Raw genomic sequence first — 25,729 nt, 5'->3', positions numbered from 1 at the left:
CCTTTGTCACACGGGTGTCCCCGGCCACCACAATGGGGTCTGCCGCGGGGATGGCCGGGGGTCCCCATTGGGGAGGGGGACGGTGGGCGGGGTCCCTGCCTCTCTCGGGGGTGGAGCTGGAGGGCCTCACCCGGGTCCTCACCGACAGGGAATTGGGGGGCCAGCACATTAGCACAGAGCTGCAGGCACAACTGCAGGGCGGGTGATGGGGTGCCCAGCTCGGTCCCCGCACCAGTCCTGGCCGTGCCCTGTGGGGGTCGGGGAGGGACCCTCACCCCAGCTCTGGGAGTCCAGGGCAGCTGCCAGGGCCTCCCCGCCTGATCCCACTGGCCTTGAAAAGGGGACAGCCCCCCAGCTGGGGCACACCAGGAGCTTTACCCGCTTAGGACGCGCCCGAAGATCGGGGCCTTGGAGCAGAGGGTGGTGGCGGCATAGCGTGGCACGTGGGGAAATGAGGGTGGCGCCGCCCGGCCAACACCCATCCCACCCACGGCACCAGCCCTTGAGCCAGGGCCCGGCCAGCACTGGCCCTGCGTCCTCGTCAGACGTGGCCGAGGACACGTGATGCTCCCACGCGCCCAGGCCCTCCTGGCCAGGCCCGTCCTGCTGCGAGGCCCGAAGTCCGGCCCCTTCCCGCCCGTGGCGGGTCCTGTCCCACGGCCGTGCCGAGCGGGACGTGGGAACCACTTGGCACTTTTTGTTCCCCGGACGCTCTTTGGACACGGCCGCCTGACGTCCCGAGGCGATGCCACCTCAGCACTAATGTGCCCCCGGCGTGGCGCTGCCGTGGCTCGGGAACGGGGTTCCCAGGGAAAGAGGGGGGCCTTTGTGCCGCCGGCCGTCCGGATTACAGTGAAGATTAATCCCGAACAAGAGACAAGAAGGAAGGACAAAGAGCATCATAGACGCGGGCTCAAAGCCCGTTTCATAAATGTATGAATAATTTAGATCTGCGCTGCCGAGCGGCCATCGAGGGTAGGAGGGAAAATGCCTCCTCTCTTTCCCCTCGATTCTTTTCATTTTTGTCTCTTTTATGTGCTGCTCGGGCTGTTTTGCTGCCATCGGAGTCTGCGGGACAATGGGATGGATGAGGCGGCCCTGAAGAAAGCCGGCCTTGTTGGAGGGTCGTGTGTGACAGTGATTAATGAGGGTGCGACAGGGCCGAGTCGTGCGGGCCAGGCCGAGCCCCGGGGCACCAGGGTAGGCCGCGGCCGGCCCGCCGAGCCAGTGGGAAAGGCAGGGTCTGTCTCTGGCAGTGCACGCGGGCGCTGGGACACCTCCGGGAAGGGCCCTCGGTGGACGGCAGAGCCCGGCCTGTGCAGGCCGGGCAGGGGACAGTGGGGCCGCCTGGCCCTGCCGGAACTCAGGCCTCCCGGCTGAGGGGCCCCACACGTCCCCCTCACACAGCATGCGGACTGCGCCTGTCACACTGTCCCGCAGTCCCACAGTCCCTCGCTGGGGGGCAGAGGGTCAGACGGTGTCCAGCGCCCAGGGTGGCCAGCTGGACTGGGACCCCAGGACACACAGAGTTCCCGTCCCGCCTGTCCACACCCAGGCCTGAAGGGGGACCCGGGCCAGGCGCTGGTCACAGCCCTGCTGGGTGCAGGGACGGGGATTGCTGTCAGCCCCGCCCTGGAGTCGCGTGGGGGGAGTCGCTCACTGTGACAGGCCCACCTCGGGCCTGGAAGTTTCTGGTCTGTCCCAGCAGGGCCACTCCACAGGAGGAGAGGGTGAGAGGTCCTCCGTGGAAGCAGGACCATCCTGGTCTGGGCTCTGCGGGAAGGGTCCCAGGAGGGGTCCTGGGGGTTGCACGGTCCCCCCACTCTAGCCCGTGAACCCACCTGGTTCTGCACACCCTCTTGCCCTGACTGTGTCTCGGGCACGACTCAGGGCTGCCATGTGCGGCCCTGGGCGACCTGCTGGTGACCTGGGCTGTGGGTGGGGGGTGGGGCCGCGTCCCTGGGAACTGGCATCTCGCAGGGGCACCCGCCTAGACCAGCACTGAAGCTTTGGTGTTGCCTGGCAGCAGAGGGGCCAGGTAGGGGCCGGGAGGTGGGTCCTGGGCCCAGGCCATGGGGACTGCTCTCATCAGGGCAGAGGGGTCAGTGGCAGCCACAGGGGTGCCTGGCGGAGCTTGACCTGTGCCGGAAGTAACGAGATGTCCCAGGACCCCTGCGGAGGCCGCTGGCACGGGCGGGGGTGGGGAGGCGGGTCAGGCCCCCCCGGGCCCCCAACACCACCTAGCCAGGCTGGAATTCCAGCAGTGCCCACCGTAGGCTGCCCTGCCCCCTCGGCCCGCGCGGGTGCAGGGGTGCGGCAGGATGAGCGGAGAGGCTGGGAGGGTGATCCGAGGCTTGGCCCCCGTGGGGACAAATGAGGAGCTTAACTAGCGGGCCGCGGGGGCGGGGGACAAAGCTTCCGCCGGGGGCTCTGGGCATTGTGCGCCCTGGCCCCTTTCCCAGCCCCGCGCCCGCTGAATGAGGCCGGCCAGGGCCCTCCGCGCCTGCCGCTCCGGCGCTGAATGGGGAACAAATTAGCGGGGTCCTTAGGAGGTGCCGCTGTCACTCCGCTGACGGCCAGAGGCGGGCGGATTAATCCCGCTAAAGAACTCGCCATTAGCCGGCTAGGTAGGAAGCGATTCATTGTCTCCTCTCCCGGACGCAATCGGTCGAGGGGGCGCTCGGAGGGGCCGAGCATGGGGCCGCACTCACAGCCCCGCACGCCCGCACACACGTGCACGCCCCCAGACTCGGCCTCGTGCGTGCACACCGCACCTGTGTCACGCACCCGCACACGTGTCCCTGACACGCACACACGGACACCGTGACACGCTCAGCTGCACGTGAGACCCCCAGGGCCCCCAGCACCAAGCCCCCCCCCCGATGCAGCTGGGGGCAGAGGTGGGGGTTGTGCCCTCCCAGACCCTGCCAAGCCCCATGGTCAGGGCAGGGCGATGGCATGACCCCCATGTGTGCTCTGGCGGCCAGCATGAGGCCAGGGCACCACATCACTGGCCACGGTGTGGGCTGCTCCTGGCGGGGTTTCACACCCTTTCTGCGGGGTCCCCGAAGGCCAGGGGTCGCCTGGCAGCCCCGCCCACGAGCTGCAGTGCCCGAATATGCCTGGTGTGGGGGGAGCGCAGGCCTCACTCGGGGAAGGTCCGGGTGCCCATACCGCCCAGGACTGGCCGAGGCCAAGGTCAGTGCCTGAGTCTGAGCCCCGCTGGACCCTCTGTCCACAGCTCTCGCTTGCACGCAGTCTCGGACTCTCCCACCCTGTGTGGTCGCCGGCCCAGGCCTGTCTCCCGTCTGCCATCAGGAGAATGTTCTGTGACTGTGAGGAGAGGAATGCTGGGCCTCCGCCAGGACAGCGCCCCGGTCTGGCTGGGGACGCCCGTTCCCGAGAGCCGGGAGAGGAGCAGGGGGCAGGCTGGGTCCGGTCACGCACGAACTGGTGGGCTCGTGTCCACGTGCAGAGTGGCGCACCCAGACACGAGAGGCCCCGTGAGGCAACTGCCAGGCATCACCAGGACGCAGGGCGCGGGACCCTGAGGCGCTCTGGGAGTGTGAGGCACATGGGCTGGGTAGCGGGGATGAGGTTCGCCCGGTGCCGGGGGGACCGTGTAGGGTCCGGCTGACGGGGCCCATCTAGACCGTTCTGTGGTGCACCCCTCCCACCAGTGCTGTTGGGGCGGCTATGGGGCTCCCAGCTTGCCCTCGGCTATGGGGTCCCCATGGCAGCTGCACAGATTGGACCACAGCTGGAGGCGTGCCTGGGACCCCCACACCCTCCTCCCTGAAACACTAACTCCAAAGCCCCTCCTCCTGGACCCCTGCTCATCCAGACCCCATGGCCCAGCTCTGCCCCACTTCCCCGATCCCTGCCCCCTGCACCCCAACTCCCGCCTCCTGCCCCCTGACCTCCATTCTCCTGCTCCTCGACCCCCCCTGCCCCCGACCCCTGCCCCCTGCACTCCGAACTCCATTCTCTTGACCCCTTCACCCTGACCTCCTGCACCCTGACCCTTACCCTGCACCCCCAAGCTCCCATCACCGTGCACCCCAAGGCTCCCACTTTTCCCCAGGGCCCTCCAGATGCAGTCTCCTATAGCCCAGCCCTGAGGCACCTTCCAGAACGTCCCCTGCTGTATGACACTCATGTGAGCCACACAAATGGACAGATGGACATGGCCATGGCCCCAAGATGAACGCGGGCCACAGATGGACACAGGCATAAAGATGGACACAGGCCCACAGATGGACACGGACCCGAAGATGGACACGGGCCCACAGATGGACACAGGCCCACAGATGGACACAGGCCCACAGACGGACACGGGCCCACTGATGGACACGGGCCCACAGATGGACACGGGTCCAAAGATGGACATGGTCCAAAGATGGACACAGCCCAAAGATGAACACGGGCCCACAGATGAACATGGGTCCACAGAGTGACACGGGTTCTGTTCTGCTGGGTGGACCTGGTTCCTGCTGTGTGGACACACACGAGGCCTCAGTGCCGACTCTCCACTAGTCGGAGGGATTCTGCCACTGAGGCTGGGGGAATGGTGCCCTCTGGGTAGAGGGCTGGGCTAGCTGCCCTCCCTGACGTCCAGTTGTGGGGCCTCCTCTACCCACGGCCACAGCCTCGATGTGGGCAGGGACCCATGCCAGACAGGCAGGTCCCTCGCTGCACCGGGACCGTCACCTGGGGCCTGGCACTGAGACTGTCCTCCTTCCTGGGTGCCAGATGGGTGCACGGCCAGATGGACATGGCCCCAAGATGGACACGGGCCCAAGATGGACACAGGCCATCAACACATATGTGCATACGTAGGCCGTGGGTATATGTGTGTTGGCATGTGTGCATGTGCATGGGTGTTTGCATGGGTGTGCACAAATGTGTTGGTGTGTATACATGCACATAGGCATGTACATGCACATGTGTGTTGGCAAGTACGTGTGTATACATATATGTGTATACATATATGTGTGTTTGGCATGTACATGTGTATACATATATGTGTGTTGGTGTGTGAGTATGTATACATATGTGTGTTGGTGTGTGCATGCGTATACATATGTGTGTTGGCATGTGCATGTATATACATGTGTGTGTTGGCGTGTGCATGTGTATACATATGTGTGTGTTGGCATGTGTGCGTGGAGTCAAAACTGCCCACACTCAGTGTCGGGCCGTTTCCTCACACACCAACCCCCTTCCTTGTGGTTGCTTGGGGTGGGTGGGAGGTGCTGCCCCTACCTGCAGGCTCTGCCCTCGTGGGAAGCCCCAGGCCACACCCTGGACACAAAGTGGGACCCCCTATGGCCATGGGCCTGGGCTGGTGTGGCTGCCCCAGAGCAGTGGGCAGCCAGACAGACTGGGCACCCCATGAAGCTCAGCCAAGACAGGCCTGCGGTGTGTCCCTCCTGGTGGCCCCGCTGCACCTGGGGGGAGTGACCACGGGGGACATGCCCCGCCACACCACTAGGACCACGAGACTGCTGGGGATGCTGGGGCAGGACAATGCCCCACAGTGCTCGTGGGCGCACTGCGGCTGAGGGCCCGGCCAGACCCACCTCCCAGGTCCCACTTCCTCCCCCGCTCCCCTCACCTGTAGGCCACGCTGACCCTGGCTCAGCCATGCAGAGCTGGGCGAGCAGGAGATGGGCAGGTGTGGTCCTGTCCCTGGGGGAGGCGCATCCCGCCTCTTGGGAGAGCCCACCCAGAGGGGCCAGCCTTTCAGGGGCTGAATGGCCCATTCAGGTCAACCCACTCACAGTCTCTGACTCCGCTGGCCGAGGACAAGCCCGCGAGCCCTGAGCCCTCTGTTCTGCATTGTCTGGGCACCACCCCCCATGAAGCTCTGCTCCCCAGTTAGCCCCCGGTCACCCCCATCCTTCCTGGGACTGGCCCTGGGGCCCAGAGAGCCTCGCCCACGGCCCACAGACATCAGGCCCAGCCCCCACCGGCCAGTCCGTCCTGAGCTCATTTCACAGCAGCCATGGCTCATGGCCCATGGACCAAGCTGCCTGTAGGAACCCACTGTCCCCAGCATCACAGCCCTGTGCCCCACTCCGAGTTGCAGCCCCATCGCTGCATGGCCCGTGGCCCCCCCGGCTGACATCCCGAGCTCATCCTGCAGAGGCCCAGCCCCATGCACCTCCAAGCCACACAGCTCACGGGCCACATCCCACACACCCACAGCAGCATGCTCCCATGGCACCAAAGTTCATGGTCCCACGCTCCAACGCTGCCAAGGTCCCAAGGCCCACAAATCCTGTAGTTCTATGGTCCCACAGTCCCACGCTCCAGGGGTTCCATGATCCCACGCGCCCAGAGTCCACGGCCCCACACTCCCACACTCCCACACTCCAAACTCCCACACTCCCATGCTCCCATAGTCCCACACTCCCATGCTTCCACGCTTCCACGCTCCCACACTCCCTACAGTCCCACAGTTCCATAGTCCCCACTCACACACTCCCACACTCCCACGCTCCCACACTCCCACACCCATCCCAAGTTCTGAGTCTCCTGCCGACAGCCAGGGCTGCCCTGTCCTTGGTTCCCACCCCACTCTTTACTGGATGATGGCGGCTCTGGGGTCCTTACATGGCTGTGACTTAAGACTCCCAGGGTTTCCTCCTGGGACCCCAGCGGCAACCATACTGGTGGGTGAACAGAGAGCCGGGTCTGATCCCCTCCAAACCCACAGCTCCTGCTTGAAGGAGACTCTCAAGTCTGCTGGGAGTGATACTCACTTTGACGTACCAAGCTCCACCAGGGGCTCAGGGCACTTTATGCATGTGCACATGTGAGAACACATGAACATACCCACATGAACACACAGACATATGAGCCCTGATGTTCAGGTACACATACTCAAGCACAGGCCTGCACACAACTGACATACCATGTACTCACACCTGCACACATGAGATGCACTGTGTACTCACCGGCACACACAATGCACTGTGTACTCACACCTGCACATATGTGATGCACTGTGTACTCCCCCAGCACACATGATGCATAAGTATTCATATCTTCATACATATGATGCACCTTGTGCTCATACCTGCACACACATACTTGTGTACTCACACCTGTACACACATGATGCATGTGTACTCACATCTACACATGATGTACATGTACACACTTTTGCACACATGACATACTACATACTCACACCTTCATACATGATGTACTATGTACTCACACCTGCACTCCCATGATGTACTGTGTTCATACCTACACTCGATGCACATATACTCACACCTGCATGCATGATGCATGTGTACTCATACCTGCACATACAGCGTGTGATTACTCACATCTGCAGACACATAGAGCACATGTACTCACATCTTCACACATAATACATGTGTACTCACACCCTGTACACACATAGTACATGTGCACTCACACCTGCATACACAGTGTATACTTACACATGCACACATATGTGTACTCACACCTGCAGACACATAGAGCACATGTACTCACAGCTACGCTCACATAGAGCATGTGTACTCACACCTGCAACACATAGAGCACATGTACTCACACCTGCACACATGCACACATGATGTGTGTACTCACACCTGAACACATGATGAGTGTACTCATGCCTGCAGACACATAGAGCACATGTACTCAGACCTGCACACACATAAATCACATGTACTCAGACCTGCACACACATAGAGCACATGTACTCGCATCTGCACACATGATGTGTGTGTACGCAGACCTGCACACATGATGAGTGCGCACTCACACCTCCGCACACATGATGTGCGTGAACTCACACCTGCACTGGGCAGGGGGCTCGGCTGTAACACAGGCCCCCACAGGCCTCACTCCGGTGGACCTCACAGATAAAGGTGCCTCTGTGTGGCTCTGATGTGGGTCCCACCCAGCCCCCACTGCCAATGTGCTGGGCTCTCCCTGCTGGCCCCCCTGGGATGCTCACATCTGTGCCCCGCCCTGGCCGGAGCACAGCCATCCCCTTTCCTCAGCAGCATCAGGGGTGCCGCCTGGGTCACGGACATGGGGGCACCCTGGGTGGGGCAGTGCACCTCAGGAGGGGAAGAGGGTGCTGGTCGGTTTGGGGGCGCTGGGGCTTGCTTTGGTTTCCGGGCCACACCAGCAGTGCTCAGGGATGAACCCTGGTGGTACTTGGGACCCCGGGTCACTGTGAGCATGGCCACCCCTGCCCCCTCACCTGCACTTACCCCAGCTGCACCATGCAGCCTTTGAGGGTGCAGCGTACACCTAGCACCCCTGTTGCCCGTGGCCGTCCTGCGTGGCCTGCAGGAGCCTAGTTAGCCTGGGGGAAACGGGCAGTTTGCACTCAGACAAGGTCACCGCAGCTTGTTCCAGCCAGGGCTTATCTCAGCCACGGCAGGCAGACAAAGCCTCGAAGCCACACAGCCGAAATCTTAGCCACCGGCCGGAGTCCCACGGGACGTGGCTGGCGTGTGCCTGTCCAGTCCCGCCTGGCTCCAGGAAGAGACGCGGCCACCGACAGGACATCCCCCAACCCCGCCCTCACCTGGACCAGCCCCCGGGGCTGCTCACCTGCCACCCCGTGCCCCCGCAGACCCCCCACGCTGCCTGCTCAGTGCCAGCCCTGCCTGCAGGACAGACCCTCCAGGTGCGGGAGCAGAGCACGCACCCTGGGCAGGAGGCAGGGCCAGGAGCGTCCAGGCGGGACCAGGCTGGGCTCTGGGAGCGGCCGCCATGCCCGGGACACGCCGAGAACATTCCGAGCGCCGCCGGGATTCCGGCTGAGAGGCCCTGATAAGCCCCGGGCGGGTGTGCCCCGTCTGCGGTGCCCGGGAGACCTTTTATGGCCTGAAGCCCGGACTCTCACCGCTGGCCATGGGCGGGAGGCCGCTGGGCCCTGCTGTCCCCGGGGAGCCCTGCAGCCGTGCCTGCCCTCGGGCAGGTGGGGCTACGGCGCTGCTGCTTTCCCAGGATGAGTTGGGTTGTCGGGGGGAGCGGGGGCATGGGCCATGCCCAAGACCACCCCCGGTCTGTCCCTCGGTCCCCTGGTGGGATCCTGGCCTGGGGCCTGCATGGACAGCGCCAGCCATGCCCCTACCCGCTGCTCCTCCTCCATCCCTTCAGTGAGAGTTGGATGCAGACACCAGTGCCTGGGACCCCCAGGACCCCCCCCCCCCCGCCCTTCTCTGGGTCGTGTCTGTGAGGTGGCACTTAGGGGCTGCAGTGGGGTGCCAACCACTGCACTTGGCCCCCTCCTGACCCGGAACCTGGGGGCTTCAGGAGTGGCAGGGGCTGGGCCTGACTCAGGCAGCCTCTGACCACACAGAGCCCAGCAGGGCAGGACCCAAAGCTCCATGTTGGAGGTGCCTCAGGACCGCCGGTGCCAGGGGAGCAGGCAGCAGGGCCACCGTCTGGACAGGAGATGCCAGGGCAGGGCGGGGCCGTGGTGGGGTTCTGACCCGGGACCCTGGCCCCAGGAAGTGGCGTCTGCATGAGTGCCAAGGCCCTGCCAGGGGACCAAGGGGCAGGAGGACGAGGGCAGGACAGCTGGGGCAGCGCTGCCTGTGGAGGGGGCCGACCCCCGCCCTGCCCCTTCCCCAGGGGGGTTTACAGGGTCCTGCATGTGACCCTATATCATGTCATGTGGCCTTGACATGTGACTAGTATGTGAGCACACAATACATGTTTGATGCATGTGTGTATGTGTCTATGTGGCTAAGGTATGTGCGAGTGTGAATAGTGATACGTGTGTGTGCATGGGTGGTGCACACAGATGTGTGTAGAATGTATGTTACATGCAAGCACATGAATGTACACACGTGTGCATATAAGACATGTGCATGTGGGGTACATGGGATGGTAAAATACCATTTAAGAAGTTGGCATTTGGAAACTTCTCTCAAATATGAAAAGAAAATATTTATTTCCTTTTTCGCTTGCGAGTCTGAGGTCTATTTAAAGGAAGTGCGGCCGCCCGCGGCCGGGTGCTGAGACATTACCCCTTAAGGAAGCGACGGACGGGGGGTATTCTTAGCCGCCCGCCTTTCCCAGCATTCCTCATGTGCCCGCTCGGGGCTGGCCCACGGGTGCAGGACTCCACGGCATTCCCGGCTAAAAGCAGCGGGGCTGATGTCACGGTGACAGGCTGTGGGGGGCCAGGGTGGGGTGCGCCTGCCGGGGGACATCCGAATGGACGAGGGTGGAACCGGCTCACCCTGCCAGGGTCACTCTGGATGCTAGCAGCCCCGGGCCGGTCTGGAGGCCTGGCCGAGGGCAGCGACCGAAGAAATCCCAGACAGGGTCCGGCACAGAGTGGCTGAGAGAGAGTGCGGGAGCCTGCCTGCCAGCACAGGCCAGCCTGGTCCAGCCCTGCCTGCTGTCCAGGAGAGTGTGTCCCAGAGCCAGCCACACATGGCAGCAAGCACATGGGTGTGGGGCCTGGGGTGCAGGGGTGCAGTGTGCAGGGCTGTGGGTGCTGGTGTGGGGGCACAGGGTGCAGCATGCAGGGCTGTGGGTGCTCCGTGCACTGGTGCAGGGTGCAGGGGTGCAGGGCTGTGGGTGCTGGTGTGGGGATGCAGGGGTGCAGTGTGCAGGGCTGCAGGTGCTGTGTGCACTGGTACAGGGGTGCAACGTGCAGGGCTGTGCGTGCCGCATGCATTGGTGCAGGGTGCAGGGGTGCAGGGCTGTGGGTGCTGGTGTGGGGATGCAGGGGTGCAGTGTGCAGGGCTGCAGGTGCTGTGTGCACTGGTACAGGGGTGCAACGTGCAGGGCTGTGCGTGCTGCATGCATTGGTGCAGGTGCAGGGGTGCAGGGCTGTGGGTGCTGGTGTGGGGGTGAAGGGGTGCAGCATGCAGGGTTGCGGGTACTGTGTGCACTGGTGCAGGGTGCAGGGGGTACAGCATGCAGGACTGTGTGCACTAGTGCAGGGGGCAGGGGTGTAGCGTACAGGGCTGCGGGTGCTGATGTGGGGGTGCAGGGGTGCAGCATGCAGGGTTGCGGGTGCTGCGTGCACTGGTGCAGCGGTGCAGCGTGCAGGGCTGCAGGTGCTGCGCGCACTGATGCGGGGTGCAGGGGTACACAGATCCCCGGGAAATCTGAGACACTCCCCTCCAGAACAGGTGTCAGATTGTGTCTGGGAGGTCTCCTGGGGGCTGGGGGCTGCATGTCAGTGTGACTTGGAGGGGCGCTGCCCGAGGGACCGCCCTGGCCTTGCTCGCGCCCGGCCCTCACAGGCCTTCCCTCTGGTTGGGGCTGTGGCCCCGATGCCTGTCCTAGACACGAGCCTGGTGAGCACAGCTAAGCCCTGGCCTCAGGTTGGGCAGCGATTGAGGTAAGGTGGCCGCAGCTCCGGGAGCCTTTTCCACAATGCCCAGGGCTTCCCAGGGGCCCGTGTTGAACGAGCAAGTCAGCACGCGTCGTCCAGGTGGACTAGCCAACCCCGTGGCCAGCGCGGGAGACAATAGACCCCCTCCCCGCCTCTCACACTCTCCCCCAGGTGGAGGCTGCAGGACTTAGGGCCCCCAACTGACTCTCAGAGAGATGCCGGAGAGAAGGGCAGAGGGTGGCCAGACCCGCGTGCTTCAGGGGCACTGGCCAGCCCCCGCCCCAGCAACAGGTAAACGGCCACACTCAGGGTTTTCTTGACAAATAATCAGAACCAGTTTCCAGCCCGCCGGGAAGCCACACTCGGGGGGCCTCCCCGACAGACAGCCCACTGGTCCCGGACACAGCCAGAGGCTCTTCCCCACAGGAGCAGAATGTTCTAGAAGCACATTCTAGAGTGGAGGTGAGGGGGCCTGGGGAACAGCTGGAGAATGGGCCTAGTTCCGGTTCTGAACAGAAAAGTTGGGGCCAGGCCCCAATTTGACAAGGCCAGGAGCATGACCTGAGCTGAGGGCAGGCAGAGGCCGGCCACAGAGTGGACAGTCCGGGCTGGGGGCAGGTCACCAGGCAGTCTGCAGCACAACTTGTACCTACAGACCACGCCCACACACGGGCTGACCATGCCCACACACAGACTGACCATGTCCACACACAGACTGACCACGTCCACACACGGGCTGACCACGCCCACACACGGGCAGACCACGTCCACACACAGACTGACCACGTACACGCAGACCACGTCCACACATGGACTGACCACATCCATGCACGGGCAGACCACTTCCACACGTGGACTAGACCACATCCACGTAGACCACATCCACACACAGACTGACCACGTCCACGCACGGGCAGACCACGCCCACACATGGGCTGACCACATCCACGCACAGCAGACCATGTCCACACAAGTGTCCTCTGCAGTCACGCTGTGGCAGCCCCCCATGGTGTCCTCCAGGTGAGGGGTCAGCATGGTGACTGGGCAGCACCACACCGTGGTCTCGGCCTGTCCAGCTGAGGCGCCAGCGCGGTCCTGCCTTTGCGTTTCCCCCTGGAGAGCACTAAGCAGGGGCCGGCAGTGCACTGAGGGCTGGTGGGCCCTATGAGACCCCCTTGAGGGCCCCTCGGGTGCGGGTCAGATACTTGGCTAGCCCCTGGCTCTCACGGTCCCCCGCGTTCTGCAAGCAAGGCTGAGGTGGGAGCTTCTGGGCCCCGCCCCTGCCCAGGAAACGCCAGGCGGAGCCGCCGTCCCCACAGGCCTGGCCTCAGTCCCCAAGCCGCATCCGGCCACGCCAAGGCGGTGCTCACCTCCCATCCGAAGTCGGTGTCCCGGAGCACCGGCCGTGGTGCCGCCAACGCGAACGGCCCCAGCCTCTGACCCGTGTCCAGTCTCTTCCTGGCCCAGACGCCCAGGCCGGCGCCCGGCACGGAGGACTCACGCAGCTCGAAGTCGGGCGGGATGGGGATGTCCTCGGGGATGTAGACGGGGGCGGCGTACGGGGAGCCCTCCTTGGGTGTGAAGGGCGACGGTGGGCCCTCGGGCACCGGGGACATGGGGCCGTCCTCTGCCTCGTCCTCCGCGCTCTCGCCGGCCAGCAGCTCCGCGTCGCGCTCGTACATGTCCCCCGCGAGGTCGCCGTCACCTGGGGAGAGAGGCAGGGTCAGATGGGCCCCGGGGATGGTGCCTGGACCCCGAGTCCTCCCTGGCCGGCCTCCTACTCAGGCTGCGCAGTGGACACTCAGGTCCAGGAGGCAGGGGGCTGAGGGAGCGATGCCGAGGCCTGTCCCTGCTCCCCCTGGGAGCCCCACAGGACCGCCTGAGGGCCAGGTGCTGCCCAATGGCCTGGGAGGGTTAGTAGCCTCTGGGGGTGGGTGCTGGGCTGTGCGGGGAGGGTGGGGGGAGGGGCGCAGCCCCACCCATCATGCCTGGGTTGTCTGCGTGTGCTGTGGGGTCAGCTCTGCATGAGCGGGTCTGGGGTCTGCACAGGCTCGGGACCCCCGTGGCTTCCTGATGGCCCGGCCCCTCCCGTGTGGAGCTGCCTGTACAGCCAGGCGTCTGGGACACCTGAGCACAAAGGAGCACCGGGGACATGGGGCCGTCCTCTGCCTCGTCCTCCGTGCTCTCGCCGGCCAGCAGCTCTGCGTCGCGCTCGTACATGTCCCCCGCGAGGACGAGGGGTGGGAGAGAAGGGCAACCCAGGCCCAGCATGCTGCATCCCACCCTGCCCCCAGGCAGGGACCCTTCCCACCTGCAGGCCCTGTGCAGAGCCCCTTAGTGACCCCTGAGCGTCCAGAACCAGGACAGCCCCGAGTGGAGAGGGTGCTCTGCCCACCCAGAGGACGCGCTTGGCTTGCTCCCTGGGTGGGGCAATCAGGGTTACCTCCCCCTCCCACGGGGCCTCGGACCCAGCAGGGCTGACGCCACAGGCCGGGGCCCCTCCTGCTCCTGGGGACAGCAGGGCCAGGCCAGGGCTGGCGGGACAAAGCACCTGGCCCCTCCCCGTGCCCCCAGCTGCCCACGGCTCGCGCCCACGTGGCTCTTCACCCGGGGGCCAGCTCTGTGACCTGAGGGTCCCTCACAGCACTGGCCACCGGACTGGGGTCCCACCACACTCTGCGTGATCGCCCCAAGCCACAGTGGAAGCCGAGAGCCCCAATCAGGTGGGGAGGGGGGCAGGCTTGGCCTGGCTTTGCCTCAGCTCAGGGCAGGAAGGGGAGCCCCACTGTGCTTGCGGGGGCAGCAGTTAGGGTCTCCAGCACCCAGCACTGGCCCAGGGCTGGCCCTCCCCTCCCGCCTCCTCCCCGCACTCAGCACCCAGCTGTGTGGGACTGTCTCACTCGGGGTCAGGGGGCCCCTCCAGCAGCACCCAGGAAGCTGCCACCTGGCACCCTGGTGTCACCTGGCCTGGAACGGCTGAGCCCCCAGCTCCTGCCCTGGTGGGACCATACTGGCTCTCACGGGGTACACACATGCCGGGACTCGAGCCACACTGCCCACCCAGCAGGCCACAGGAAAGGGCAGTCCAGCCTCCCCGGGGGCTCAACTCCCCCATCCCCCACCCATCATCCACCCACTACCCACCACCCCCACCTGCCCACCCTCCGTAGAATGTGCGTGGCGGCTGGTAGCTGGCGGCTGGCGGCCACCTGGAGTGAGGGCCACCCTGAGGTCCATCCTACGGGGAAGGTGGGGGGACTCTCGCCTGCCCCCAGTTCTCGCTGCTGCGAGACGAGGTTCCTTCAGCGCCCCTCCCGCTCTCCTTGACTCACCCGAGTCCCTGCCCCGGCACCCAAGGGCCTGTCTCAGGCCCCAGCTTCAGCTGCCTGGCCTCTCTCCAGCCCTTGGCGGAGCCACCGTCTGCCTCCTGCGAGGCCTGTCGGGGCCTGGGCTGCCCCATGAACAGTGACCGCTGCCTCACGGGGCCAGTGGGGCTCCACGGCTAAGCCTGACCACTGGGTGGGCCGCGGGGGAGGCGGGGCTAGCCCCGGCTCAATGGCCACCGTCCTGCCAGGGCCTCTGTGTGGGGTGTAACTGCAGGTGTGCGGGTGCAGGGCTGGGCACGAGGCCGGGTGCTGTCCACTAGGGCCTGTGGGCCACCGGCTCCTCAGCCCCTCACGCACAGCCCCCCAGCGCACCCGCCCGAGAAGAGAAGGACCCGAATGTGAGACCAGTGAGCCCTGCTGGCACCGGGCCCAGCACGGCCCCTCCGAGTCCGCCAGCGTCACGTGAGGCCAGGGACCCCTCCCCCAGGGCCAGCCGGACCCTCCCCCGGTCCTGCCTCGGTGCCACGCGGAGCGAGTTATTCTAAGATGCTATTTACCGGGCGCTCCTGGGAGCAGCCGCGGCCGCCGCATGCCCCGGGCGGCAGGAGCGCGCGAGGCCACTGTAATTTTTATCAGGGCTTGTTCTGGTAAAAGCCTCTTTGTTTCTCCGAGATGTGACTCGGCCTTTCCTCCCGCTCCTTTATTCCCCGCTTAATATCCCACTTCCAGCCCTGGAGGCGGCGGTGGGCGCTCGGCCGCACTGCTCTCGGAATCAGCCCCCGACCCTCACGCCCCCCGGATCTGGGGCCCAGAGTCTGCCAGAATATTCTTCACAAACATGTCTCAGCCAGGGGCCACGCACCCTCCCGGGTGCAACCCCACCCGCCACCGCGGAACCTTCCATGTGCCCAGCTGAGCTGCCCAGACTGGGTGGGTCAGCCCTGGACTGCCCTTGCGGGCCGGACCCCCAGTATAGCACTGGCGCCCAGTGCAGAGAAAGCAGGTGCTGGGGACCATCCACGGGCACGAGGGGGCTGCTGTGGCCAGCATGGGTTGCCCGCACGTCTGCCTCCTGAGTGCGCCCAGATGCTGCCTGTGGGTCCAGCTCTGCCCGCTCTGTGCCCCCGACCACGACCCCGTCTCTAGGGGGGTCTGGCACTCAAGCCTGAGAGCCCGGGAGGAGCCCGCCCTGCCCCTTGGGTCTGGGGACAGTGAGATTTGAGGTCCTGGGCTGTGCTAGCTTGGGGCCACCCAGGAGGGCCATAGCGGCCTGCAGGCAGCTTTGTCGGGTGCTGAGGGCCTGGGCCTGGCTTGGGGATGGGGCAAGGAGCGAGGGGCCGCTGGATGCTTGAGGCTGATGTCCGCCGGTAGCAGAGAGAGGAAGGGGTTAAGGAGCCCGAAGCGGCCACACTATTTATAGCGAAGCAGCTCCTCCTTCCTGCCTGCGGGCACGAGCTGCCTCGCTGCCACCGCTGGACGCTGGATGGACAAGGAAGAGGGTGACCGCGGGCCTCCCGGCACAGCCGCCTGCGTGGGACACGGAGACCCCCGCCTGGCCTAGGCCGAGCAGCCGCAGCTGCCGACACACGGGGTGGGGCCCCCCACCCCTGCACCGGCCGCTCCTGCCCTAATCAGACGTTTACAGTTTTAACCATGAAATAAAGTGTCCGTCCGCGGCGGCTCCGTTTAGCAGGCCAGCGGCGAGGGGGAGAGGGAGAGAGAAGAAAAAAAAATTCATTAATTTTTATTAACAGGCAGAACCATTTGTTCCCTGTGACAATATTTGACTTGTCGAAATGATTTTCACCCCTGCCAGGACGTGGGCGCTCCCACATACATCACCCGATTACTCGGCGCGCGCGGCCCGCACTCATTAGGCGCTGAATTAACGGCGGCCCCACCGCTATTAATCTCCTTGACAATGGCGCTCGCTACTGACCCGAGCGTGGCCGGCCGGCCAGGGCGCGCGGGGCCGGCTGGCCAGGGCCGCCCCGTACAGGACGCTGGCAGCATTACTCCATCTCTCAGGCTGGGAAACTGAGGCGTGGCACACGCCACCTGCCCCACGCCCCACACCGGGCCTCAGTCCGGGCTCCAGGATGGGCGTGGTGGTCCCGGGTCACACCTACCTCAGGGTGGCCTCATGGGGCTGAGGGTGTCGCTGCCGAGGTCGCCTCACCCGTACCCCACGACACCCCGAGCCCTCGCCAGGAAATAGACCCCCAGCACCCCCCTCTCACTGCCTGTGGCCCAGCTGGTGACTCCCCGAGTCCTTGCACGCCCCCCCCCACCCCAGCACAGCCCCCTTCGCCAGCTTCCTTAAGGTCTCGCTCGAGTGCTGCTTCCCGGCTCCTGCTGGTAGTAGTAGCTGCAGAGTGTAGACAGTGTAGACCAGCGGCTTCGGGCACCACTGGCAGCAGCCAGCTCAACGGGCGCAGGGGGAGGCCTGGGGTCGGGAGGAGTGCGGGGCACAGGGCTGGTCCCAGAGAAGGTCGCGAGCATGGAGGATGGAGCCTTGTCCTGGAGCAGCCCAGGGGAGCTCACAAGGGAGCTGAGACTTGGTGGGAGCAGCTCAGGGGGCGGGCAGGTGGGCACTGAACAGGGGAGGGGACGGAGGGGGGGAGGAAAGAAAGGAAAGGGGAAAGAAGGGAAGGGGAGGGAAGAGAGAAGAGAAAGGGAGGGGGAGGGGAGGGGAGAGGGAGGGACAGGGAAGGGGAAGGGAGGGGAAGGTGGGACCGGGAGGCCAGAAGTGGGTGGGGGACGGTTGGGAATGTTAGGGGAGGGTCTGGAAGAGGAGGGGGAGGGTCCTGAAAACGCAGAGGAGGGGATGGGCAGCCGGCCAGGAAGGGGAGGGGATGGGAGGGGAAGGGAGGGAAGGGGTGGGGCCGGGAAGGGTCTAGAAGGGTAGGGGAGTGTTGGGAGGGGGAGGGGTGGGGTGGGAAGGGCAGAGGCAGGGCTAGGAAGGGAAGGGGTGGGCTGCTCGTGGCGGGCGCAGTGTGCCCGTGGCTGGTGGGGCCACCCGCTGCCCGCATGGGCGTCTGTCGGCCCCGGGCACAGCTGCTCCCAGACCTGCCTTCCCGAAGGGGTGTTCCAGGGCTCCGTGCTGCCCGCGTGCTCACAGGGTGGCCGCTCCCCACCGGAGCCAACGCCAGAAGCAGCCGACTGGTTTGGGCCGGGGCTGGCTCCTATCCCTGCTTCCAGCACGGGGGGGGGGGGGGGGGGGGTAAGGGGGGGTCAGGATTCGTGATTCCCTGGCGGTTACTGAGTTTCAGCGACAGAGCGAGGGAGGGGCGGGCCGGGGCGGCCTCCACACTAGGGCCCCCGGCGACTGCAGCTGCCTGGGATGAGGGGCAGCGAGCCCCCACGTCTCCCAAGCACCCCAAGGCTGCCCAGGGCCTAGGCAGGGGGCAGGGGACTGTCCCAGAGACTCCCACAAGGCCCCCTGGGGGTGGCATCCCGGGATCTCCCATCAGCACACTATTGGCAGTGACCCCATTTCTTACGTTGGATGTACTGCACCCTGCACCCAGCCCTGCACCCAGCCCTGCACGGCCCTCTGGGAACTTGCTCGAGAGCCACCCACAGGGAGCACAGAGCAGGGGCTGGTAGGGCCCCCCCCCCCCGAACCCGGCCCCAGACTGCACCATCCAGCCCCACTCTGCCTCCACTGAGGTCTGGGACCCGCAGCCACGGTCCAGCCATGGCCCACCCCAGCTGGCCCCCTCGACTCAGTGCTGACAGTTTCCTTCTTTCTTTCTTTCTTTCTTTCTTTCTTTCTTTCTTTCTTTCTTTCTTTCTTTCTCTCTCTCTCTCTCTCTCTTTCTTTCTTTCTTTCTTTCTTTCTTTCTGCTTTTTGGGTCACACCCGGCGATGCTCAGGGGTTACTCCTGGCTCTGCACTCAGGAATTACTCCCAGCGTTGCTCAGGGGGCCATATGGGATACTGGGAATCGAACCTGGGTTGACCATGTGCAAGGCAAACACCCTACCCGCTGTGCTTGCTATCGCTCCAGCCCCTGGTGACAGTTTCAAGCTTTGGGGACCCCAGGTATGCGCCCCTCTGCCCGCCCCATGCTCTCTTTGAGTTGTCCCGACCACCTCTGTGGAGACAGATTTTGGGATGCAGTCGCGCCCAGGGAAGGCACCCCGAAACAACCTTGGCGGGAAGGGTGGGCCCCCACCCGCCCAGCAGGAGAGGCCCCGAGTCCCGGGAGATGCCAGCCCCAGGGAACCTGCTGTGGGAATTGTCCGTGCAGGGGAGGGGGACACATGTCCTGGGGGTGCGGGGCCAGGCAGAGAGAAGCCCCACCAGCCCCAGAACATGGGGCAGACCCGCACCCCTACCGGAGTTGGTGGGGACCCCACGCCGCGCATGTCCCTGCTGGTGTGCAACCCGTGGCCCACCACCTGCTCTGTGCAGGACAAAGCCACGCACTCCCCCCACTCCAGGCCTCGAAGAGTCACAGCTTGGCCCAGCCCTTGCTGCCGTGACCCTGACCCTGATCCCGACCTTGACCTCTGCTGCTGGGGATCAGGGTCTTGGGGGTGCCCGGCCTGGCAGCAGGTTCTGGCTTATGACCCCCCAGTCCCTTGTGTCCCCCTGGGGAAGGGTCACAGAGGGCTGTCTGCAAGTGCAGGGCAGTGGTGTGAGGGGGCAGGGGGGGCAGATCTCGGGGGTCACCCATGCTGCCCACCTGAGTGAACGGGGCTGTGGGCAGAGACGGCCCCAGAGCCCAGCCAGGCCAAGAGGCGCTGCGGGTGCCATGCTCCTGCCGGGGTGGCCACGGGCAGCGGCCCGCCGAAGAGGGGTCTTTGGGGCTGGGGCGGGGCCTGGCGCGGGCGGGCGGGCGGGCGGGCGGGGGCACCGCATTGTGCAGCCCCGCGCTGGCAACGGGCCGACGCGTCCAGCGGGCAGCGATGGTAATGAGACAGTTTCTATGGAAATGAGCTCAGAGCTATTCATTTTCTCCCCACTCCCCACCCATCCACAAAGAGGTTTTCCGAAATGACCCCCGCCCTCCCACCCCAGCACCTCTCACGCCACGGCCCGCCGCTAATCAGCTCCCGCGGCAGGAGAGGGAGCCGGGCCGTGACAGGCTGTGAGAACTGCGGCGGGCGGCGAGGGCTGGGCCCAAAGCAAGTGCCGCCACCAAGGCCACAGTGCCCAGAGTCCCTCAGGGCCCACAGTGACCAGGGAGTCCCTTAGTGACCACAGGGACCAGGGAGTCCCTCAGGGCCCAGAGTGACCAGAGTGTCCCCACAGGGCCCAGAGAGTCCCCCGGTGCCCAGCGTGATCCCTCAGTCCAGCGAGCTGCAGGTGGCTTGGGAGCTGTCGGTGAGGAGCAGTGTCCCCCACCCCCATGACTGTCAGCCCATCTGAGTTGCTCTGGAAACCCCCTCGGTTCCTTCGGCTGCCGCGTCCTGCCGCCTGGCTCTCCCAAGGCAGGACGGGAGACGGGGCTCAGCGGTACAGACGGGGGGGGACCCACGGGCTCAGGGGGCCACAGGGCTCCCTGGGCACCTGCCCAGGGCAGTGTCCTTCGGTTCTTGTCCCCATGTCACATTGCAGGGTCCCAGGACCTCCTGGAGTCACGGAGCATGGGGGCACCGGGACACCCAGCGCGGGACTTGGCTGGGGACAGGTGCCGCCTGATGGGCAGGGGCCACTTCCTGGGGGCAGGACATGGCCCCTGAGCTCAGAGCTCACACAGATGCTCTGCACTGCAACGTTCACGGCTCACGCATGCTCACACATGCACCCACACACTCACATGCTCACACGGCACACACTTCAAGCATGCAGACACACACATGCATATATACTCAGGTGCACACACTCACACAGGTACTCACATGTGCACACACCTTTGCACATATACTCTCATGTGTACACACGTGTGCACACGTGCACATTCACACACATGTAGTTGCACATGTGCACACAGTCGTACACAGACACACATACACACAATGCATGCACACGTGCACACAGCGCCAGGAAGGCCAGTGGCCATTCTGCAGGTAGAAGGTGGCTGACCTGGGAGGAGCTGATGGGCCCTGGGTGGGCGAGGCCTCTCTGTGCCTGCCTCCACACGCCTGAGACAGCGAACAGCTGACCCCACACAGCACCCACCGCTGGGCCCCTCCCTGTGACCCCCGCCCCAGTGCTCTCAGCACTGACCCGCAGCCTCGGTTGGGGGTCAGGCAGGGCTGCGGAGCCCCCAGACCACACCAGGGGCCACCAACACTGCAGCCATGCCCAGCTGGAAGTCCACCAGGGGCCGACGCGCTGCCACCCAGCAGGGCCCATTCTGGAGTCCCAGGACCCTGAGCTAGCCCATCCCTGGCTCAGCCCCGAGCCGACCGTCCCTTGGGGACACTGGGCACCATTGTGGCGTCTCCTGCCCTCAGCTTCCCCCACAGGCCCAGGGTCGGCTATGGCCAGGACCCCCAGCCCGCATGGGGACCCCCTGATTTCTGCCACCCGCCCAGATGGGGCAAGGAGCTGCAGCCCCAGGCCTGCCTTTGGCGGGACCACCCAGTCCCTCCCGGCCCCCTTCCAGGGCCAGCTCTCCTTAGCGCGAGCCTAGCGGGCGCCCCCTGGACCGCCCGGGACCTCTCCCCTCTGAGCGGGCCGGGCGGCCCATCTGTTGCTGGGTGCAGGACCCTCATTCTATCACAGCCCAAGTAGGTGCTCGGCACGGAGGGAGGCGCCAAGATGGATGGGCGCTGGGCGCCATTCGTCACCGCCCTGTCTCTGCCCGGGAGAGGCTCGGTGATGGATTTGCAAATGCTCCTGGATTATGACCCAGTGTTTTCTCTCTTCATTATTTATCCCTCCTCCGGGCGCCTCGATTAGAAGCTGCGCTGACAAACGCATGAATTAGGGGCAGAGACAAGGTGCCACCTCCGTAAATCTCCCCCACCTACGCTCAGAGGGAGGCCAGGGGTCACGGGGCGTCCCCGAGGTCACACTGTCCTTCGCACCTCTCCCAGCACAGGGCTTCTGACTAGGAGACAGAGCCGGACCCCACCCCACTGGGCAGCCCCTCAGCACCAGGGCAAGGAACGCTGGCCTCTGGGCACCAGGAGCCAGGCCAGGATCCGAGTCGGGGTGACCGCAGCCAGGATTCAATCTGGGGACACCTCACCTGAGGCCCAAGCTGACCCCAACATGAGTGACCCCAGCACGGGCGACCCCAGCACAGTGACCCCTGCATGGGTGAACCCCAAGAGACTATGCGTCTCCAGCCTGCAGTGACAGAGACCCCAGTCCGCCTCAGTGCACTCCGATGGCGGCTGGTTCCGCCCTCCCGGGTCCTGCGCCCCACGGGGCGGCTGCCGTTCAGCTGGTGTTTACTCTGCGCGCGGCTGTTAATCAGCGTGAATTAAACGTGCACTTGAAACCCCCACTTAAGCCCCGCTCGTTACTCCCGGCCCAAACAAGGCTGCTTCTTCCCAGAGCATCGCACAAGCTCTCGCAGCGGCAGACATGCAGTGCCCAGCCCTGTGGCCATGCACGTACGGCCCCCCCACGGCCACACATGCACGCACACATGCCCCTCACGGCCATGCACACTTGCCCTGGGGCAGTGGGGGGCTGGTGCTTCCCGGGCACACCCACGTGAGGGCGTCCCACAGCAACAGAGCAGCTGGACGACAGGGCCTTCCGGGCTCGGGGCCCCAAAAGGACCCAGGCAAGTGGACAGCTGGACCCCGAGAAGTGTGTTCAGCAGAGCAGTCCAGTGACCCCTCGAGGGAGGCCACGGTCCTCCTTGTTCATGACCAGCCCAAGTCCAGGGATGGCTGCGGCACAGTGTGTGGCCACGGGTCACAGCCCAGTGCAGTGACCGCCCATCACAAGGCCGGAAGTGAGGGATGCTGGGCGAATGGACAGTGAGTGTGGATGGGTGGGTTGGTGGGTGGGTGGGTGGGTGGATGGATGGACAGACAGAGACAAGTGCATGGGGATGAGTGGGAAGACACTGCCAAGTGGCCGGCCTGATGGTTTCTGGTCTTGACTCAGTGACCTTCAAGGAGCGTCCCCTGCATGAGGGGCTCTGGAGCCGAGTGAAGCGGGACCCGGTGCCCACAGGCCGCCAAGAAGGGCCCGCCAGGGTGACTCCAGGTGCAGGGTCAAGGGTCTGCAGGGAGTGGACAGTCTCTCGCGCCTCTCTGCTGAGGTTCCCAGGGGGCCGCTTGGGTGAGGGCTACGGCTTTGGTCGGATGCGGGGTGCCTGTCCTGCTGCCGGGTGGGGCCCTTGGCCCAGAGTCAGCATCTCCCTCGGTGTGCAGGGCCCACTCTGAGGCCTCCCGGCCAGCTCCTGGCCTGCTGCACTGAGGAGCCGCCCTGCACTGATCAGGACAGCGCCCAGGTGGTTCGTGGGGACAGCACCAGCCGTGCAGCGTAAGGGCAGGGGTATCTGTGTGGCCCCCCACACCCACTGTCCCGGGAGCCCCCAGACCGCAAGGGTAGTCGGAGAGCTGAGACTGAGGGTCTGACGGGAGCCTGGTGTGGACACCCGGGGTCAGCCCAGCCCTGACTCCCACTGACCAGCACCAGGCATAGCATCAGTGACGAGCCTGGGTGACCAGGTGCCCTGAGACACTGGACCCCTCGGGAGCATGAAATTTGGGACCCCCCCGGAGCAAGAATGGTTCCTGAGGTAACCAGGGCATAGAGGGGTGAGGGGGCACTGAGACCCCTGCCTGCTGCCCCCCGCGCAGAGAGAGCCCAAGGGCTGCAGGGCCTCCCTGGGCAGCTCTCAGCTGTGGCCATCAGGGCAGCGGTCGCAGCCGGATCTCAGGGAACACCACTGCCCGCTGCAGACCTGGGTCGCTCTTGAAGCTGGTCATGACACACACCTTTCACCCATGATAGTGAAATGGAAGATTCTAGAAGGCCCTTGGTGTCCGACTCTGCCAGACACAGTCTTGGGGGCCGGCATTCCTGTTGGTGGGGTCAGGGCATGATCAGACATGGGGATGGGGGCTGGCCCACAGGCCTACTCTGAGTGGCTCTCTGGGCCGCGGGACCCTCAGACATGACCACCAGGACAGGTCAGCATGGGAGAAGGAACCGGGCCAGCCTCAAACCCCACAGATCACATAGTCCCCACAGTCACACACAACCCCAACAGTCCCACATCCCCACAACTCCCACAGACCCACAATCCCCACAGACCCAGAGTCCCACAGACCCACAGTCCACACAATCCTTTGCTCCCCAGCATGTGGCACCCCACCCCGTCTTCTGGCTGGCATCCCGCTCTCTGCAGACAGGCCCCCATGGCATGGCTCCTGGCTCTGAGCCTGCGGATGGGTTGGGGACTCCCTGGGCCTTGGGTGGCTCCAGAGGGTCTCACATGGACTGTGGCCTCCGACTCCACAAGGGGTGCCCAGCAGTGGGCAGGAACGGGGCAGTGCTGGGCGCAACTCCCTGAACTGGGTGCAGCCCCGAGCGGCCCTGCGCTTCTGCCAACAGGTGAGCAGGTGGGCAGCCCCTCTGAACTGACCAGAACCTGCCCCGGCCATCCCCCGCCCCCCGCTCAGCCAAAAAAGCCCCCCACACATGCACACACGACATGCAGACACGCGCATGACACGAGGCCACTCATGATCACACATGTGCTGTGCAACACACACAACACACACGTGTGCGCACAGCCATACGGTACACATGCCAGCTGGGTGCACGTACATGCCATCCTGAGCGACAGAGGCCCTGCCTGCCGGCCAGGTCAGATCTTCCCTGGATCCGAGGAAATAGTGCTCTGAGGTGTGGGGGTGGCTCCCAGGGCAGACCCCAGAGCTGGCGTGTCTGGGGCGTTCCCAGGCCTGGACCCTACTCTGCTTGCACCCAGGGTCACGGGGTCATGCTTCCCTGGGCTGGCAAATGCTCAGGGAGCAGGCAGGACACCCGAGTGACCAGAGTTGCTGCTGTCCGGTGTGCAGGGTCAGGGACGAGGGGCAGGGGAGCAGGCGGAGGACACCCCGAGAGACCTGCCCCTGCACGGGGGACAGAGCGGTCACTGCCCCCGGGAGCTGTGTGGTGTGGGCAGTGTGCCAATGCCGCAGTGCCCATGCCCCCACCCGGGAGTAGCTGGCTGGGCTCCTGCAGCATCCACAGCCGCTCGGCCCACCGGCCTGGCGTGTGTTTCCACGGTCACACTCTCTCGCTTCCCCTTTGGCTCGAGGACGGGATCAGCGGTGAGGGACTAATGAGGAGCAGCCGTGAGGGACGGGGGAGCACGGCGGATAGACAGACAGAACTGCGGGCGTCCCTCCCCCCAGCGCTGCCTGCGCTCTGCTCCTGCCCAGTGTGTGCAGTGGCCTTGTCCCTGCCCTCGGGCGCTGGCACGGCCGGGGCCCACCCTTTGGAGCGCTGCTTTGGGGGGCTGACTCCGGCGTGGGTCTCTGGGAGCCCAGAGGTGCTGCTGGGAGTCCAGCAGGCGGGGTGTGGGCCATGATGATCCCTCTCAGCTGCGCCTACATGTCTTCCTGCAGCCTGCATCTGTGCGCCCACCCCGAGACTTCTCTGTTCCAGAGACTAAAAGGTCTTGTCGGGCATGAAGACTCTGACACCAGTGTGGGGGGCACCAATGTGGGGGTGGGGCGGGGCCACGGGGGAGTTCTCAGGGGGATGGGGAACCCCACATGAAGGAGATACGTGTCCATGGAACAACGTGTGTGTGTGCGTGTGTATGGATGTGCATGTGTATACATGTGTGTATGTGTGTGCGAATTTGTGTGCATGTGTGTCTATGCATGTGTATGTGTGCATGTGTGTGGGTATGCCTGTGTGTGCATGTACATGTGTATACAGGTGTATGTGCATATGTATGTATGTGTGTGATTATGTGTGCATGTGCATGAATGTGCATGCATGTGTGTGCATGCTTATGTATGTATGTGCATGCATGTGCGTGTGTACATGTGTGTATGTTTGCATGTGTGTGCATGTGAGTGTGTGTGTGTCAATGCATGTGTGTATGTGTGTGCATGTGTATGTGGGTGGGTGTGCCTGTTTGTGCATGTGCATGTGTCTACAGGTGTGTGCA

The 25,729-nt window shown here is 64.7% G+C and overlaps 1 protein-coding gene across 1 annotated transcript in view; it reads right to left on the bottom strand.

Moving 5' to 3' along the window:
- PRDM16 (PR/SET domain 16) overlaps positions 1–25,729 on the bottom strand; it is a 153,772-nt gene that overhangs the window by 93,434 nt on the left and 34,609 nt on the right. Inside the window, exon 2 of the mRNA XM_056128344.1 lies at positions 12,715–13,049. Within this exon, the coding sequence (XP_055984319.1) occupies positions 12,715–13,049 (335 nt within the window). The remainder of the gene's footprint in view (positions 1–12,714; positions 13,050–25,729) is intronic.

Source organism: Sorex fumeus, unplaced genomic scaffold (assembly GCF_029834395.1).
Source record: "Sorex fumeus unplaced genomic scaffold, SorFum_2.1 ptg000064l, whole genome shotgun sequence".
NCBI lineage: Eukaryota > Metazoa > Chordata > Mammalia > Eulipotyphla > Soricidae > Sorex > Sorex fumeus.
The sequence above is the reverse complement of the archived record's forward strand: the minus strand, read 5'-3'. Positions and strand labels throughout refer to the sequence as shown.